The following is a 19,039-nucleotide window of genomic DNA, read 5'->3' as shown; positions in this document are numbered from 1 at the left end:
CCAGAGGTGCAGGGGTGGTGAGAGGATTTACCAGAGATAGAGTGGGGAGCAGAACAGGCAGATCGAAGAAGCACACTGCTGAGGGGAGCAGCAGGTGGGTTAGGAGAGGTTTGCATGCCATGTGGGTCACCTCCGGGGTAGGATGGAACTCATGCTGAAGTGGCTTTTGCGTCTTAGTGCTGTGCTTTATTTAACCCGCTGTGCCACCAGGGATGGCCCCATAGAGTTTATATCTTAAGATAAATTTCTGGTTCACTTATTTCTGATATAAATTCCTTTTTTTTTTCTTTTAACATTTCAGACATAAAGCATTCTTAGAAAAATGAGGAGTCTAAAAGTCTGGATTTCGTAATGGTCTAAGTGGTTTCTTATTTTAACAGATGCTTTACCTGATTTTCTTAAGACCCAATTTAATATTCTCAACCACATTGTAAAGATCTACAATTTTAATTACCTGCTATAATTGCTTTCTATAAGAGTCAAAAGAACATCATTTACAGTAATCAGTAATAAAACATTATGACTAAGTGGTAATGGTAGACCTGCAATGCTATCAAAAAGGTGGCCAACTATTTGGGCCACATACACCAAAGCAGTACATGGATTTAAAATCTTCAACAAGATTTTAAACATCAAGACAATTCTATAATATAAATAATCTAGTTATAATAACCTAGAATTTGAAAGCTTCAAAAATTCTGAACAGAAACTAAACCGATGTTTGTTAATTAGCAGCTTTAGAATATTAGTGCATTCAGAAAAGAACACCCGGAGGGTGTGAGTGAAATTACTTTGCCTAGCCAGGAATAAAAGCTGAACACCAGGGAACCGACCATGGCCATCATTTGTATTCACCTACAAACGGAATACAGTTTTCTTGGAAAAACTGTATTTATAACTAACAACTAGTTCAGTGGTCTCATCTCAGCCAGTAACCATTACATTGTTTAGGATCTCCCCAGGCCAGAGGTGGAATGTATGTATGTTAGGGTTTATAAAATGACTGCAAAGAAAATTCAATTTTCCAGCCCCTTGTAAAAATTCCTTATCTTTTCAAATCAATTATAGTGATGGAGAGAACAAAGTTCTTGAAGAATGTAGCATCTAAAGTAGTCACAGGTATGAAGAAGCTCATTGCGTGAGTAAGTTACAATGTCGGGTCATTCTCTGTATAAGTTTTAAAATAATTATGCTTACATATTATTAGCCTACAATGAAGTGACCTTCACTTCTCTGTCAACTGAATTCAGACATATGGCTGTTGGTTAAGGTTAAGAAATTAGATGCAGAGTCAAGGGTAAAAATTACTAGGGTTACTTCTAGTTATAGTCTAAAATGAACACAATTAAAAGATTCCTGCACCTAAGTACCTGAGTACTAATTAAAATGAGAACATTTAAACAAGGGAGCAGGGAAAGATATGGCTTGGAGAAATTATTAAAGTTGAGTTGCATCAAGAAGTTTGTAAAAAATCCTCTTAAGGAAGTAGCCACTAGCTGACATTCCTTAAATAATCATACCAGAATTGGGAGAAATAAATGAACAGATGTGGTTCACTTATTGAATCCATTGGCCAATTCTGCTTGGTTAATGTTCTCTCCCATGTTTCCCCTACTCCCCGAGTACTCCTACTCACTGTAAGCAAAATCTGCTGCAATAGTTCAGTAGTAACACCTTGGAAACAGGGAGCATGACCAGGCATGTCTGACTATATCTTACTTTGTAGCCCTGATGGTGTCTAACGCTTTATTTATAATGCAATACTATTACACTCTCATAAATTGTACTTCATTGTTATGATGGTCCCTTAGTAAGCACTGACTCAAACCTCATCTCCCACCACTTTAAGACATGTGTTGAAGTGAGTGGGGTTGAACTATGGTCCACTCATATACCTCAGCTTGTTGCTAAGGGTGTGATCCTCCATGCTGCATTTTCATGACTAGCATATAAAGAGCATGACAGCCTCCATCTTGAATTATCTGCCGTCATTTTAGGCTTGAGTTCCTGTGTTCTCTGGGAGGGATGGTCCATGTCGTATACCTTATGCAAGTCATCCCAAAGGGAGGTATGGAAATTCTCTTTCTCAAGGAGGTGGACAGGATGTGCATAAATACCTGTTGCTTTCAGAATTTCCCCATGGGCTGTGGTTTCACCTTTGCCTGGATAGGTGCATATATGTCCTTGTGTATTTAGCTTTAACTACACTAACTCTTGCAGAATAGATAATTGGATACAAAAGTATTCCCTAGAGAAAAGCCAGGTGTGAGTTACTCATTAGGCAAGCACCCATGAAGGACAACAAATGGCTGTACTGCTGCTTGAGTGTCTAGCATGGTCTTCATCAGCCATATTACACGATAAGCAATTCTCTGTAATTGGATGTCATAAGACTTTGGTCCAAAAACAACTTTATCAAGAAGATCAAGCAAAATATGGATTTCCAGTCACAAAATGCATACTGTGCCATGGGACACGAACTGAAGATTGATGGAATGCAACTTTCATGATTAGCCAGTGACATAAAATACTTTTTATTTCAGACCAGTGCATGCTTATGCTCATTACACACTTTACTTAGCAGGTTTAACATGTGCTACCTTATTAAACTTATTACTTACCATACAGGATACTTCCCTAGTTATGTTTCTGAACATTCTGTCAGTAAAGTCACTGCAAGCTATATTGTATAAGTTGGATTCTAACTTGGTTATTTGTAATCTGGTTACTGCCTCTAGGTTGAGTTTTAGTATGTATTATTTCAAACCATCCCTACTGCTCTTCGAATCCAACCATGTCAGAGAAGATTCAAAAGGCTTATGCCTGCTCTCCTTTAACGCTAAAGACACAAAGAAAATAAGATAGAATTTTATGGGCACACAAAAGCCATGTTTTACAGGGCAATTCTGTTGGACTGTTCACTGCTCATAGACATTATTCTCGGGAAGCCACTTTCAACTACTAGACACATGTGAGGCCTGCAGTTAAATTAGCATTGTAGAGGACAAAAGAATGTTAAGTGGTCTTTAGAATTAAAAGCAAGGTTTTGTCAGCCTGAAAGAGGATCAGTTGAAATGATATCCTATCCGCAAATGTTGTTTGAAGAGGAGATATTAAAATGAAAGGGGTGAGAAAAACAGGAAGGAGAGAAGCAGTCATTTCTTTTTTAATCTAAACTTCATCCCTAGCAGAGAATCTCATTACACTGAACATTTTGAATATTGGATCAGCTCCGATGATATGTCTAAGGTATGTACAATGGCCTTTAAACAATGATTGACTAATAACTTTACAGAGCTCTCATTGCCAAACTCTCTTTTCCTTCCCTTCTTTTTAAAGAAAAAAACTCTTATTCATACATTAATTCAGTTCAGAAGATCTGATCCACAAAAGTTAACTCCATGTAAAATCTTCAAAGTGAAAACCAAAAACAGGTTGACAGGTTTATAAAGCTTGCCTGGATTTGACCTCAGAATAGAAATGTCTACACTCAAGCAAGTTCAGCCCATTCTTTTTCTGGTGTGCACCTGAGCAGCGGGAGCCAGCATGAAAAATTCATGCGGATGCTTCAGCAATCCCACCTATGTCCTGAACATCTGCTGGCTTCACGTCACATTAAAACTTCAAAGTGAATCCACCCCAGAGATGGCAGCAAGCTTTCCCTGGTAGTGGTAGAATGGATAGTTCAGAAAAGTCCTCTCCTACCTGACAGGGACTATCTGTGCAGAACATGCTGTAATTTATCTTTTTAACCATATAAAAGGGGAGACATGTTAACAGACAACAGTGACATCTACTAAACATGCACAAACAGCAGGCGGTACCATTACAGGACTGCATTTCCCTTCTAATTGTCATGCTTTTTAAAATATTTATTTATTTTAATCTAAACCCTCTTATCTCTTGCTTTCTGTAAGTTTCAGGGGTAAACAAAGTATTTAGCAACTGAAAAGGTGGTGAGGCTTTGATTGCTCAGATGCAAAGTGTTTGGGAAAACACATTGTTTCCTTCCTTCGATTAGCTAAGTGATTGCCCATCAACTAAGTGGATGTTTTGAGACAAGGCTGGGGCTCTTCTCCTGGACCCTAGGCTGTCCTAAGGCATGAAAGCAAGGAAAGGTTTACTAACACAACAGGAAAGGAGAGGTGGGGCCACATGGTACTCTCTGGTTTTCAGTTAATTACAGTACAGGAATTTAATTTCCAGTACCCTACCACCTTGATTGTATTCACTACTTACAGCTCCCTTACTTCATTCTCCCAAGGCAGGGGGAAAATTTGTCTTCATTAAGTGATAATTGACTTTAATATCTTTTGATTCTTCAGAAATGCTGGCTGGCAAGTTTTAAAATTTTTTCATCAATCTTATGTGGTGATTTTACAAATACCATATCAGACAAAAAGATACAGAACATACTACATCTTAGTTCCAGGATGGCGAGGTCTCTAGAAACTCTAATTCCATAATAAATCTGCAGAGCCCAAGTGCTAATTTAGTGTTTCCCGGCCTCAAGAGCTGCTGGCAGTGAGGTGGGGGACGGTGGTTTCCACCGTGCACAGCAGTCCCTGTTGTCCAGAAAGGAGCAAAATTTAACCATACGAGTCTGGGGTTTTCTGCAGAATTATCAGGACTTCTGATCTTTCTAGGTTTCAAAATAGTGAGAAGATGCATAATTGGGTGTCATTAACTTCTAGCTAAATCCAATATGTCAACAGTCAGATTCTCTTAAGAATTAAAATAAGATTGTTCCCTCAACCTCCTTGCTCCTCACATTTCACCTGTTCTGATGATGAACAAAGAATATATAAGGGAGCAGAATGCAGGTTTCCCCTAAGATTTAAAATAAGCCTGTCCATAGCATCAACTTCCTTATATATTACTTCTACACATTTTACCTGGTGCCAAGGAAAAGATAAAAATATACAAGGGAACAAAATGCAAGGCAGTTAATTATAATATTTATGAGCTGCTTCCAATACAGTTCTTGGTTGGATTTGTAACTGAAATTATTAGAAAAAATTTACATATTCCAATTACCTAATGCCATGGTATTGTATGGGTTTGGCAGTTTGCAAATTCACTGTATTAGTTTTATTTTCTACTTTTTAAAAAAAATAAATTAGGCATATGGAAAATTATAAGGCGCAGTCTATTTTATAGCTTTGTGATGTTAGCATCACATTAACCAGAATACTTGTGGAATTCTACCACCCTTTTCTAGCAGATAGAGGTCAATTTCCTTGTTTCTGACTCAGTATTTTTCTGATTTGACCTCTTACTATCATCCTATTATGTTCATTACAACTGAGTGCTGGATTAGATTTGCCAAACAGAATAAATAGCTCTAATTGTAAAATTTGAAATCATTAAAGTCATCACAATATATTTGACAGTCCAATTTCCATCTTTTATTATCAAATATTGAAATAAACATCTCAATGAATCACACTGATTTCTACTATGGTTCTTGGTTCAGAGTCCTTTAAATAGAAGTATATCATATGCTGGATTTTGTGAACTCCACATCTAATCGAATAATATAATTCTCCAAATCAAGCTCTTCACCAAGTCTACAGTCTAGTGATCAGAAGTCAAATTCTCGGAACTACTGTGATGATGGTAACTCAGAAGCACTTAACCAGAACAGTGCTGGGCACGTAAGGCATGCTCAATTAATGCCACAGCTTCCTACCTCCAAATCTGTTACATTTGCCCAGTAAAACCTACTGGCCCTAAAGTAATCATGTCCCTCTAGGACCACTAGAAGTAGGCACCATAACCCAATCCCAGGTACAAATCAAAACTCCTGAAATGGAGTGGAGTAGCTGATTTCTCTCCTCAGGTGAGTCCCTGCAGCCACCACCATAGCACCTGTGATACATTACTATAGCCCCTGATATCTTCCCTCTCTAGTTTTGTCCCTTCCCCCTCTCCTGCTATACACCTCAGAACTATGGTCATGTATAAAAAATGGAATACTACTCATCAATCAAAAAGATAAACTCATGACATTTGCAGCAATATGGATGAAAGTGGAAGGGAGTCAGAATACAGAGAACAAAGGTATGGAAAAGGTATTTTTAAAAGCATAGATCTACTATTATATAGCCACATTGACTTAATTCACTTACATGTAACATTTCTTAATATCTTGAAATTTATAACCACTTCCCAACTGTACTTTCTCAAAAGCATAATCACTGCATTTCACACTGTGAAGCTTCATGCTGCAAACACTTGGTGACATGCTTTCTGAGATGGTGGCTTTAATCTCAAAGGTTAGAGTTCTTCTGGTCACTTTCCCGTTCTCTGCAACCTTTTTTCAAAAACTAAATGTTTAAACTAAGTTTTCTTAAACTAAATTTTCCATAAGTAAACTGATGATAGAACTGTGATAGTTGTAGTCCCACCTTTCAGTTGTAGTTAAATCATGTGGAAGAAATAATCAGCTGATTAAGCTTAAAAATATTGCTAATTTCAACACATTAGTATAGATACTAATGGATTTTATTACTAAATGAAAAGAATATAACCTTGTGTTCATTTTACTCTCATAAGGTTTATGGATACAGTTTCTTAATAATTAAACTATTTTCTGCTGCTATAAAAAGTACATAGTAGCAGTATAAAATCAAAAATGGATTAATTTTATTCCCAAAACAAATAAGATTTTGTGTTTAGAATTGTCAGTTGTACTCACAATTTTCTGCATGTCAGTTCACAGAAAACAACTATTGACATTGGATCAAACATTAAACCATAAACTCTACACTGGCAAAATAAGATTTATTGCAAAATGTCCCATGAGATAGCTGTTGTTAATTAGCTCAAGATTGAATTGCTTTCAAAATTATCATTTGGAATTGCAAAACTTACCTGCTACGCTCAAGGAAATGTACGGGCTGGTCTTGTTCTCCCCGTTGCGCTCGTTGACAGCCTGCACGTAGTAGGCTCCAGTGTCTCCTGCAGTGGCCGCCAGTATCACCAGCTGATTCTGCAGCGTGATGGCTCTGCGTCAGAGAAGGGGCAGCGTCAAAGCCACTCTAGGAAACTTCTTATTGTAAGAAAGATGAATGTACGAGGCCAGCTATAAGAATTATCAAAAGTTCAAAAAAAAAAAAAAACCTTCTGGAATAGTGTAATTGCCAGGAGGGCCTGAGAGCTGCACAATGCGGTTGTGAGGGAGATGGTATTTTGGGGTACATCCATTCAGGGTTGTTGAAACTCAGAGGCTCAGTCAGAGCTATCTGATCATGCAGTGGCCACGAACCTTTCAAACAGAGGGTGAGACCACCAAAACCTGGACCAGGGCAAATGAATTTATTGTGATTTTTCTGGGGATCCTGATGAGAACTTGATGTCATCTATTTGTAGACAAGGGGCATCAACTCAAGTCTCCCATCATTCCAGGCTCCATTTTGCCACCTGTGTCCTAAAAGTACAAACAATCTGTCTACTTGACCATCATCGATTCCTTCCCCTACATCCGCTTCTCATACAAAAAGGAATCCCTGAGACACATTTGACCTGCCTAACCTCTCTTTAGAAATAAGAAAATTGAGAATCCTAGAGATTAAGTTATTTGTCTAGGGCAATGCAGTAGGTTAATATCTAGGTCTCCCCACAAGCCATTCAAACCATTCCATACACAGATCTCATGAGATTAGTTATCTGAGAGAAAAAGAAGAAAAATAATAAAGCCACACTTCCACAAATCTAAGCAACTTTAAAATGAGTGCCTTAGTAACCATTGCTCAAATTAACTAATTCTGTATTCCTTTTGCTAATTAAGGGCATAGGGGAGGTGGGATTTGTTCTGAAAAAACAACAAAACAAAGGTGAATAAACTATTCCTCAGCTGGTGAATCAGGCATTAAGACAGAAGGTACTCTGAATACCAAGATATTAGTCTGTACTTTTTATTTTTCAAGAACACTAGAAATATCCTGGGATTCTACTTGTGTACTTCTTACAATTGTGTTATCTACAGGGAACAGTTCTATTTGTTTGTTTTTAAACCCTAGATAATCATAGCCTTTCTAGATTAGTAAGATCTCTATTCTGGAAAATAGTAAGACCTCTATTCTGGAAATGCAAAAGAATGCAACATATGTAACTTCTTTTGAGAAATTTTAGCGTAATAATAACCTTTTTATTCCCGATATCTCTTGGAAAGCCTTTACAAAAAAGTCTTGATTTGTATATATTATATAAGATTATATTAGGAGTTATTGCTTATTCAGGGTTCCCACAGGAAATATTGCAGTTTGATGTCTCCATGACTAACTTACCACATTTCTCATTTAAGAAAATTTCTCTATTAGGAAATTTTCAATTTTTAGTCCCATAAAATATTTCAAAAAAGTTTTACTATAATTATTTATGACTCCTTTATAGACTCCTTTATAGAACCATAGAAATTGTTCCATTTTATTTTAGTATATATTACACTGGCACCTAAAATTAAATATGAATATTTACTACACGTAAAGTTATATATTTAATAGTAGTTAAGGTACTTAAACACTGAATATATCATAACTCCTTTCTTCAACAGCTGATTTTTGCCATAGTAATTTTAAGTGTGCCTATTATTTCCCAGAATTATTGTGCAAAAATACCCATTAATTCTCTGTATTATTTATGACATTGTTTCAAGGGTATTGAAATAAAAAATGCACCAATAATAAAGCTTACATCTATTATGTTTATCTTTAAGTTTATTTTTTCATTTAGATTAATTTCTATACCAGTTTAAGTCAAAACTCATGAAGAAAACTTAATCTAGAGTCAAAACAGCATCACCACAATGCCAAGACTTTGGGGAATATTAGAATCAATTCCCAGAAAACTTTACTCTTTTCCCCTATCCAACTCTTTCTGAACAGAGTTTCAACAAAAGAAATTAATCTCTTTAATACCATTTAAAATATCTAAAAACATTCATCTTAATTTCAAATTCTGACGACTGTTGTGATAGTTAAGAACAATGTTTGCAGATAGCCAGTGGGCACGTACATCCACCCGGGGTTTCCCCTGGTGAGGTGCCCACACTCTCCCCAGGCTGTTGCTATGTGAGGACCAGGCCCACCACCAGGCTTACATCTTGATCATCAAAAGTCAGAAAGGTAACTGGTGATAGGCCTGGGGCCTGAGTTCTGACCAATCAGAGCAAAAGGGAAGACTATACTTGTGGGGGAAGGGAGATCCCCTTGTGGGGTCCTCTTGTGGGATCCTAGTCAGGAAGAAGGTTTTCCAAGAAGGTCATGTATAAACAAGCAGGAGGAAGACAGAATTTTGAGAATCCAAACAAATTATACCAGAGCCTGGAGGCAATGAGGAAAAAAAGTTAAGTGATCTTTTAACATGGCCCTCATATGTGTTCATAAAATACTCAGTGAAAATCTTAGGTTTCTGAGGTTGGGGCTGACTTTCAAACACTGTTCTGTATCTCCACCATTATATAGCAGCAGTGCGTTTTGGGGAACTGACCCCAACTCATCTATCTAGTAATCTAATTCCCTTTGCCAGTGACAAAGGAACTAGGATTGGTGTTAACCTGGTAACCATTACTGTTCTGGGGGTGGACAAGTTATGTTCGATGACTCAAGAGCAAGGCTTCCATTCCACTAATAGGGATCAGGACATTTCTCTCTCCTCTAGATGTAAATAAGGAAGCATGCTATCTCAGATGCTCATGGTGGTAATTTTATTGTCATGAATAGAATAATCTTAGCATGAAGCTGATAATACTGAAGGTAGGACCCAGAACAGAAAGTACCTGGATCCATGATCTTGAATACCTGATGTATTCAATGAACCATTGTGAAGCTTATTTTACGTCTGGAGTTCCTATTTCATAAGATAACACACTCCATCCACTTGCAAACTTGCTTAAATAATGGGTTCTGTTACTAGCAGTCAAATGCATCCTGATACACAGTCAAAGCAGAATATGCAATAGAATCCTAGCATGTATTTGAGAGAAAAAATTTTAAATACGTGTCCTCTGTGTTTTAGGAGGTAAATCCTTCTATATACATGTATGTATTTGTATACATATATTGTTAACTGTCATTAGCTGTGAGTGGAAAGACTGCACATTATTTTCTTTTGATTTCTGTATTTTAAGTTATTAAAATATCACTTTTGTTATCAGCAGAACTATTTTCAAATTGAATGCCATGGCATGTTAAGCAATTATGGTAGCAAAGTTTAATACTTTGCCTATAATAAGAACTATTTGGTTTTATTATAATATAATTCCAAGATATAATTTAAAACATATATTGCCTTTATAGGAAAATTATAGTATTAAGCCAAAGAGATTTTACTTAATTCCAAGTTTTTAAAAATAAATGCATGTATGGCTTTATATAAAGCATTTTCTATCTTAATTCCACATTTCAAAATGAAATCTCACAAATATAACATGAAATCCCAATGGAAAATTATGAAGGAAATAAGGGAAAAACTTAGCATAATATGGGTGAAAATCTATAGCTCAGGAAATCAGGAAACCAAGTTCATAAAGACCAAGTTAAAGGATTCCTTGCTATCCTACCCACTACTAGCACAGTAAGAGTTTTTATGAGAAAAAAAAAATCAATCAGTTAGCTATAATAATGGTACTTTACTAATGAAGAAGACTGCAATTCAGTAAAAGAGAACTAATTACAATGGGTGTTTCTTTTCTTACTTTTTTTCTGCTAGTTCATTGCTTGCATATAGAAAGGCAACAGATTATTGTATAGTGACATTGTAGCTGTATGTCTACAACATACTGTATTATTTCTAGCAGTTTTGTGTGTGTCTTTAGGGTTACATCTACTATTATGTCACCTGCATATGGTGACAGTTTTACTTCTTGCTTTCCAATCTAAATATCTTTTATTTCTTTTTCTTGCCTAATAGCTCTAGTAAGACTTTCAATTTCATGTTAAATAATAGTGGCATTTTTTCTTCTTTTGACTAGAGGAAAAGCCCCAGCTTTTCTCCACTGAGTATGATGTTGGCTGTGGGTCTGTCGTATCTGGCCTTTAGTATCTTTAATTATATTTCTCCTATATCCATTTTATTGAGTTTTTTTTTTTTAATAATTAAGGGATGCTAAATTTTGTCAAATGCTTTTTCTGTATCTATTGATTTTTCTATTGCTTTTCTATTGATTTTTATATTTTGTTATTTTGATGAATCATTTGATAGATGTGTATATGTTGAGACATCCTTGTGTCAATGGGATAAATAATATTTGGTCATAGCACATGCTCTTTTAAATGTACAATTGAATTGACTTTGCTAATATTTTGCTGAAGAATTAATTTATGTCCATCAAGGTAATTGGCTTATACTTTTCTTGTTTTTTTTTTCTTGTCTGATTTTGGTATCAGCATTATGCTGACCTCATAAAAGTAGTTAGGAAACATCTCCTTCTTTTTGAGAAAGTTTGAGAAGAATGGGTATTATATTTTCTTGAATGTTTGGTAGAAGCCACAAGTGAAGCCATCTAGTCCCTATTTTTACTTTTTTTTGAGAGGGAATTTTTTGATAACTATTTCAATTTCTTCACTTGTGATAGCCTATCCAGATTTTTGTTTCTTCATGACTCAGTCTCAGGAACTTGTATGATTCAAGAAATTGTTGTTTTACTCTAGGCTTTCCAATTTAATGGCACACATATACCTCACAGTTATCTCTTATGATCTCTTGTATTTCTGTAGTCTCTGTCATAACATCTTTTTTCACTTCTGATTTACTTGAGTCTTCTCTCTCTCTTTTCTGTAATGAATTTTGGCCAATGGTATGTCAGTTTTGTTGATTTTTTAAAAAATCATCTCTTTGTTTCATTGATCTTTCATTTTTGGTTTTCTATTTAATCTGCTGTGATTATTATTGTTTCCTTTAATCTATTGATTTCAGGTTTTGTCTTTTCTCACCCTCTCCCTGCCAGTTCCTTTAGATGTAAGGTTAGATTGTTTTATTTTTTTTCATATTTCTTGAGATTAGCCTGTATGGCTATATATATATATTTCTCTTAGTATTGTATTTGTTGTATCCCAAAGATTCTGATATGTGGCTTCTCATTCATTTCCAGAAACATTCTGACTTCTCCTTTGATTCCTTCAGTGGACCAATATTTATTCAGTATTCTGTTGTTTAACTTCCATGTAGTTAAGATATCTCTACTTTTCCTTTTTGCAGTTGATTTCAACATCATACTTTTGTATGATGAAAACATGTTTGGTATAATTTCGATCTTCTTAAGTTTATTGATATTTATTTCCCAATATATTGGTCTACCCTTTGAGAATGTTCCGTGTGCACTTGGGGAAAAACGTATATTCTGCTGCTGAAATTTCAAATGGGAAGTTTCTAGGTGCTTTTGGCTCTTCATTCGATTCTCCTAATATTTTCCTAAAATAGTAGCAACACTTGTGTGAAGTGGCAGACAAGTTAAAAATTCTTTATTTCAGAAAAGATGACACATGGTGCACAGAGGAGCTCTCTGGGGTCTTTGACCATTAATTTTGATCAAAAACACAAAAAAGGAAAATATCCTTAACAGATAGATGCTTAGACCCAAGGGTTTGTGCATTTTTAAAATTTTATTTATTTATTATTATTTTATATATATTTTACATCATTCTTCATTTTTCTGCAATGTATGCTTTATCCTTTTGGGTGTAATCCGCGCGAAAGCCCCAGTAGTAATTCACCTGTTCTTCATCACCATAGTCCCTCTTGTTGTGCTTTGTGCATTTGAAGTATGGGTTGGGAAAGACTATCTTGCTAAAATTCCCAAAATGAGGGGATACTGCAATCCACATGCCATGCAAGATATCAGCTTTCAGAGATATGACACTGACATATTTAATTATAGAAATACTAGATTCATGGTTGATGAAAACTGCCCAATGTTCACCACACAGTTGCTCAAAACCAGGGAAGAAAAACTTACAAGCTGTGCAGAATCAAATAACTGCATTCACTATTTAGTCAGCAGCTTTGAGTTCCCAGGAGGGGATATAAACTTGAACCATGTGCAAACTGTCCTGTCCCATAGAGCTTATCCTCAGTGTATTTGTAAACATTTGGTGTATTTGTAAACTATTAAGAAGTTAAAGGAAACAGTTTAATAACTTTCCCGTAAGAGTCACTGTGTTTGGTCACTTTACCACTTGGGGCCTCTGCACCTGTGTGTGTATGGCCTCTCCATGCGCCTGTGTGTGTGCAAAAGAACTGGCCAAGGCACTTCTGCATGGCTGCCTTAAGACAATGGCCCACATCATGACGGAGCCTGGGACACACAGGTCGCCAGTGACTGACCGTGGCAATGGTCAGAGGCGGTCTGGGAGTAGCTCGGAAATTACACCAAGCACCTGCACAGAAGTCGTCCCTGTATGCGTGGCCGAGATGTCCCCCCCTGCCCCCATAAAGCTGATTATCCTTTGTCTCCCCTGGATCCTGCTCCTCCTGCCACTGTCACATTATCATGTGTGTCCATTACACTAACAAACAGCAAGAGGACTGCTCACTGAGCAGCAGTCCTGTCTCGCAAACCTTCTCCATTATCCCATCCCTCAGTGTGTCCCTGGGATGGGCTGGCAAACTCCCAACCACTAGAGTTGTAGTCCCAAAGGGAGGCATTCCAGGGTTACTAAAAAGACTTACAATGAAACCAATCTTCTGGTTTGGAAGTCTCTGATTATCAATAAGTAATTTGATCTTCAACACTTTCAACACAAACTGAGTATTGTATACATACCGATGTATATATTATGATGGAAATTCAGTAAAATTAGAACATTGCCAATACCATAAAAATAGATGGATATTTGGATTTGTGGTTTTACCATCACAAATGTTAAAGCAGTAGTTGATTAGCTTCAAAAGACATTTAAGTACATTAAAGGAAAGAGAGAGCCAAATAAATAAATAAATAAAAAGCAGAACATTTTTCTCATCTTAAGAAATAAAAGCATTTAAAATATTCTCTACTTAAGTAACTTTTTAATAATTTAGTTCTAAAGGATTATGCTCTGAGTATAATCTGGATCTCAAGTCTCATCACTTAATAACAAATTCAAGGCAGATAACTTCAAAATTGATGAACTTCCCTTACTTGTATAATTGCAAGAAATAAAATTGCTTCCAAGTAGTTTTTGCAATAATGAGTCTCAATAAATGTTAAGGAACCCGAAAGACATGTTTATTTAGTTAGAAAGTAAACACTCACTCCTGACCATTTACCCTAGGTACAAGAAGAGTATTTTTAAAGCAAGTGAAGAAACCTGTTTGGGAAAGCTGTTTCTTAGAATTTCAAATCAATGTAGATGATGAGCTGAGCTGTTCATTAATTTCTAGAAGACAGGAACACTCAGAATACATGACAAGGAGCACTGGGTAAATGGGCTTGCAATTTAGCACTATAGTGCAGAGCAATGTAGAAGCAAACAAGAAAGAGAGCCAAGTAATTTGACATTTATGTTTATCCAGTAATAGACATACTGTCCTTCTGTGGTAGAAGAAAGAACAAAAGGTGATTGGACAGGGAAAATCTTAAACATAGGAAGGGACCATTCAAGTCTTCCACTAACTTAGTTGGTAGGAAACATTTCAGTTCAGTCCACGTAGGGGTCCTCTTCTGTGGTAAGTATAGCTAATTTCACAATGGCAAGTACATAAAAACATACAATTAAACTTATATAACTTATATAACTTCACTTTCAATTTAATTCTTCTCTTCTATATTGACTGTCAAGATATAAATGGAGATGCTATAGGGTGGAATTTCAAAGTCAGTAAATCTTTTGGATCTTTAAAATCTTTTAAATTTGAAATATATTCAGATGCTCAAGTATCTTACTTTATGCATGGAACCTGAAAAATAGTATGTGGTCAAACAATTTGTGCTGAATAAATGAAGAAAAAGAAGAAAATCATGAGGTATTCATATTCACATATGTGTTCTGACTATTCCTTTCTGAGTTTGCAACTACATTTTGGTGCCAGGCAAGGAGCAGAGTAATTCAGTCATTTGTTAAGTACTCATGGAGCACCTGCTATGTGTAGAACAGTTCAGGGAAGGAAAGTGAGGATTGTGGTCAGTGAACCAATGGAGCTCTCTCGATGGGAAGACGACTGCCAATGGATATGAGAAGAGAAACAGTAGATAAATGAAGTCCCAAATGTGTGAAGCAAGTCTATATATTCTGTAAAATTGTAGAGGAGGATAGGTAAGTCAAGTAGGCAACTCATCATACCAAAACATGCAGGTCAACCACATCTCTAATCCCATGACTGCTTCAAAAAATGTAAACCACAATGGGGGTGTTGAATTAGGAGGACTGACTGGCTCTCTCACTCAGATGATATTTACTGGTTCAGGGGCGGGAAGACCAAATTCTGGAAATGACTTAGGAGGAAATACCATCCTTACTTCTGGTGACCCTTTTGCTTACTCATTTACCACCTATCACCTGAAGCTCTGGCCAAGAGCTCCTATCAGTCTCCAGTGCATCCATCTGTCTCTCTGACTCCGGGCCTCACCTGGGGCTCCTTGTCTACTTTCTAGGGGCACAGGTACTGGGTGTGCATCCTGGTCATCAGGCCAAACTGCAGCAGATAGGAAACTTTGATGAACCATAAAGTGAAGCAGAGAGAGACTTCCCTCCTGGTTGTACATTGTCTTTCTCTGAATCAAAGCAGAAAAAAGACCAAAGCTTACAGGTGTTTCTTCTCATCAGCACCTGGTAGCCTGACAGAGAACAAGGCCTCTATTAATGTTAAGGAGGTCCACAGTGACAGCTCCTCCTTTTCTACCAGCAAGATATTAGCTTATAAGAAGCAGTTATGCCATAACTTGACATAACTAAAGAAAAACTGGGGCTGAAGTTGTCACAATATGGGAGGCCCTTGCAATGATCAGACAAGCATGACCTGAATGGAGCAAGGGACTTTCATTCTGTCCTGGCCTTAATACTGCTCCTCAGATTGTTACATGGCTTCCTTATTGTGAAATACCAGCACTTTATCAAAAGGACCTTTTCAGTACACAAATTGGGTCATGATGTGAATGAGAGTGACACATAGTTATGTGTAGTTTGTAGATTTTTTTGCTGAATCTGAATCTGTTTCCTCAAGTGCAATGTGTGAATAGCAAGAAATAAACTGGTGAAGTCAATATCCTCTTTGGGGTTAAATACCAAATACGTGCAATCCTGAGTTTTAGTTGATGAATGTCTGTACAAACAAATGCAGCCAGGTCACTGAATAATCGGATTATGGTTATAAAATCATCTGATACTGCTCCTATCTAAAATAAAGCCATCTGCTCAGGAGCCAAAGGGCAATGATTTAGAAAAGACAGAACTATAACTTGACATAACTAGCGAAAAAACTTGTTTCCAGATTCCCCCATCCAGCTAACAAATACAAGCAGCAAAACCCCTTCACAAGATTTTAATTCTGGAAATATCTGGCCTCTTCTCAGCATGTGTTAACATGTCACAAATGGAATCAATCCTTGTCCTCTAGGAATGACACTACATTAAGGAGCACTGGAAAAGAAAGGCAGAAATTACAGGCTAATTTGACATAACTAGTGAAAGATGTATCTCATCAGGGATTTTTACCCAGCAGAAAAATGTTTATTTATAGCAGTGTTTCTACAAGTTTCTAGTTAGTCTTAAAAAGCATTTTAGTCTTGGCCCTCCCTGGTGGCGCAGTGGGTTAAAGCACAGCACTAAGAAGCTAAAGCCACTTCCGCATAAGTTCGATTCCCGCCTGCCCTGGAGGTGACCACATGGCGTGGCAGACCTCTCCTGACCCGCCCGCTGCTCCCCTCAGCAGTGTACTTCGTCAATCTGCCTGTTCTGCTCCCCACTCTGTCTCTGGTGAAGCCTCTCATCGCCCTGAGCCTCTGGCCTGTACCCTAGTTCTCTATGTACAAATAAATCTTTAAAAAAAAAAAAAGCATTTTAGTCTTATTTTATACTTATCCAGAGACCTAATGTCATTTTAGCTAATTGTTTCAGCACTATGCACAAATAAAGGGCCACAGCAAAGTTTTATTGTCATCATAGGCAAAAAAGTGAAGTTAATAATAAACAAGGATGCTTAAAGTATATATAAAAATACTTAAAAAAGAGAAAAAATGTAACAATGAACACCACTGCACACGACATACCTACTAGAATGGCTAAAATACCAATAACTAATACCAAATGCTGATGAGGATGTGGAAAGACTTCAATTGCTACAACATGGAAGACACTTGGGCAGTTTTTTACAATACTAAACCTATTCTTACCAGTTTCACCCCTGCCCCCCAGGATAGCTATTAATAAGAAAGAAAGAAAGAAAGAAAGAAAATAACAAGTATTGGTGAGGGTGTAGAGAAATGGAAACCCTTTCACATGGCTGATGAGTACGTAAAATGGGGCAGCCTCTGTGGAAAAATTGTTGTATTTCAAAATGTCAAACACAGAAGTGCCAGATGACTCAGTGATTCCACAATGAGGTACACACCCAGATCTGACAACAGGAACTCCAATACATTCACAGCAGCATTATTCATAATAACCGATAGGTGGAAGCAAACAAGATCTCCATAACAGATGAACTGATGATCAAACTGTGGCCTCAACCTATGATGGATTACACACAGGCAGAAAACCAAAAGATAATGAAGTTCCAATACATGTTATCACGTGAACTAACACTGAAAACATTACACTAAGTGGAATAAGTTGGGCACAAAAAGATGAATATCGCATGGTTCCACTTATAAAAGTAATCTATAACAGACAAATTCTTCAGTCCAATTCTTCAAACTCTAAAGTAGAATAGAAATCACCAGGGGCTGTGGTTGGGGTTGGCAAGATGGGGAACTGATAATGATTGTTTCGTGGAAGCAGTTTCTGAGAGTATGAGAAAGATCAGGAAATAGATTGTGATGTTGGTTACAGAGGATACTAAATGTACCTAATGATACTATATTGTACACCAAAAATGGTCAAAATGGTTCCATTTATTATTTATACTTTATCATAATAAACATTATAACAACAATAAAAAAGCATGGAGGGAATGAGGATGGTTTAAACAGAACTGAAGTTTAGTGATGACAATTTTGCTAAAAAAAATTTAAAAAATTTTTAATTTTATAATAGTTTATTTTTACATCATTTTGTACCTTTTTCCATCTCAGTTACAATCCCCTTGGGCTTCCCATCACCAAATCACCCGTGTGCCATCACCACAGTTCAGTGCATTTCCCTCTCCCCACTGTTTTTGATCCTGCTCCCCACTCCACCCTCACAAAATGTCTCTGGTATATAGCTGTTCATCATTATCATTATTTTCTTTCCTGGTCCATTATATTCCTGCTATGAGAGAAACCATCTGCTATTTTTCCTTTTCTTTCTGGCTTATCTCACTAAACATGATCTTTTCCAGTTCCATCCATGTTGCTGCAAAAGGCATGTGTTTCTTTTTTTTTCTTTTTTTGGTTGCTGAGTAATATTCCATTGCGTATATGTACCACATCTTAAAAAATTATAAGGAATAGAAACAAGACGAACAAATGTATGGAATGTGTGTTCTTAGATCTTTGGAGCTTACACAGGGAAGTTTTCCCAGAGTATAAAATAGAAACCTGAAGCCATTATAAAGATGAGGGAAAGACAGACTATAAAACAGATGGGCACCTTGATAGCCTCCCCAAAGGTGGGCTGTCCACCGTCCTGTACCCCTGAGATGCTCTGAACATTAGCCAAGAGGAAACAGGTTCATTTTATATAGTGATTAAATAAAAATACACAGATCAGTCAAAATTTAGAAATTGCCATGACAAAGTCATATCCTTGTCCTCAAATTAAGAGTATCAGGACCAAGTGGCTGCCAAGCCCATGGTTATAGGAACCTCTGCTAGAGGATCTTGTGGCGTGTACCAGTGTCCTGTCTACAGCCTCCTGATAGCCTGTCATTCTCAAGGTAGGGTGGGGACGGGGAAGTTGACCTAGCCATTCTTATGAAG

The 19,039-nt window shown here is 36.9% G+C and overlaps 1 protein-coding gene across 3 annotated transcripts in view; it reads right to left on the bottom strand.

Moving 5' to 3' along the window:
• Positions 1-19,039, bottom strand: part of SDK1 (sidekick cell adhesion molecule 1) — a 450,881-nt gene that overhangs the window by 302,595 nt on the left and 129,247 nt on the right. For all 3 annotated transcript variants that reach the window (XM_012731947.1, XM_012731948.1, XM_012731946.1), the window contains exon 4: positions 6,877-7,010. In XM_012731947.1, the coding sequence (XP_012587401.1) occupies positions 6,877-7,010 (134 nt within the window). The remainder of the gene's footprint in view (positions 1-6,876; positions 7,011-19,039) is intronic.

Source organism: Condylura cristata, unplaced genomic scaffold, assembly GCF_000260355.1.
Source record: "Condylura cristata isolate star-nosed mole 26May11 unplaced genomic scaffold, ConCri1.0 scaffold00032, whole genome shotgun sequence".
NCBI classification, from domain to species: domain Eukaryota; kingdom Metazoa; phylum Chordata; class Mammalia; order Eulipotyphla; family Talpidae; genus Condylura; species Condylura cristata.
The sequence above is the reverse complement of the archived record's forward strand: the minus strand, read 5'-3'. Positions and strand labels throughout refer to the sequence as shown.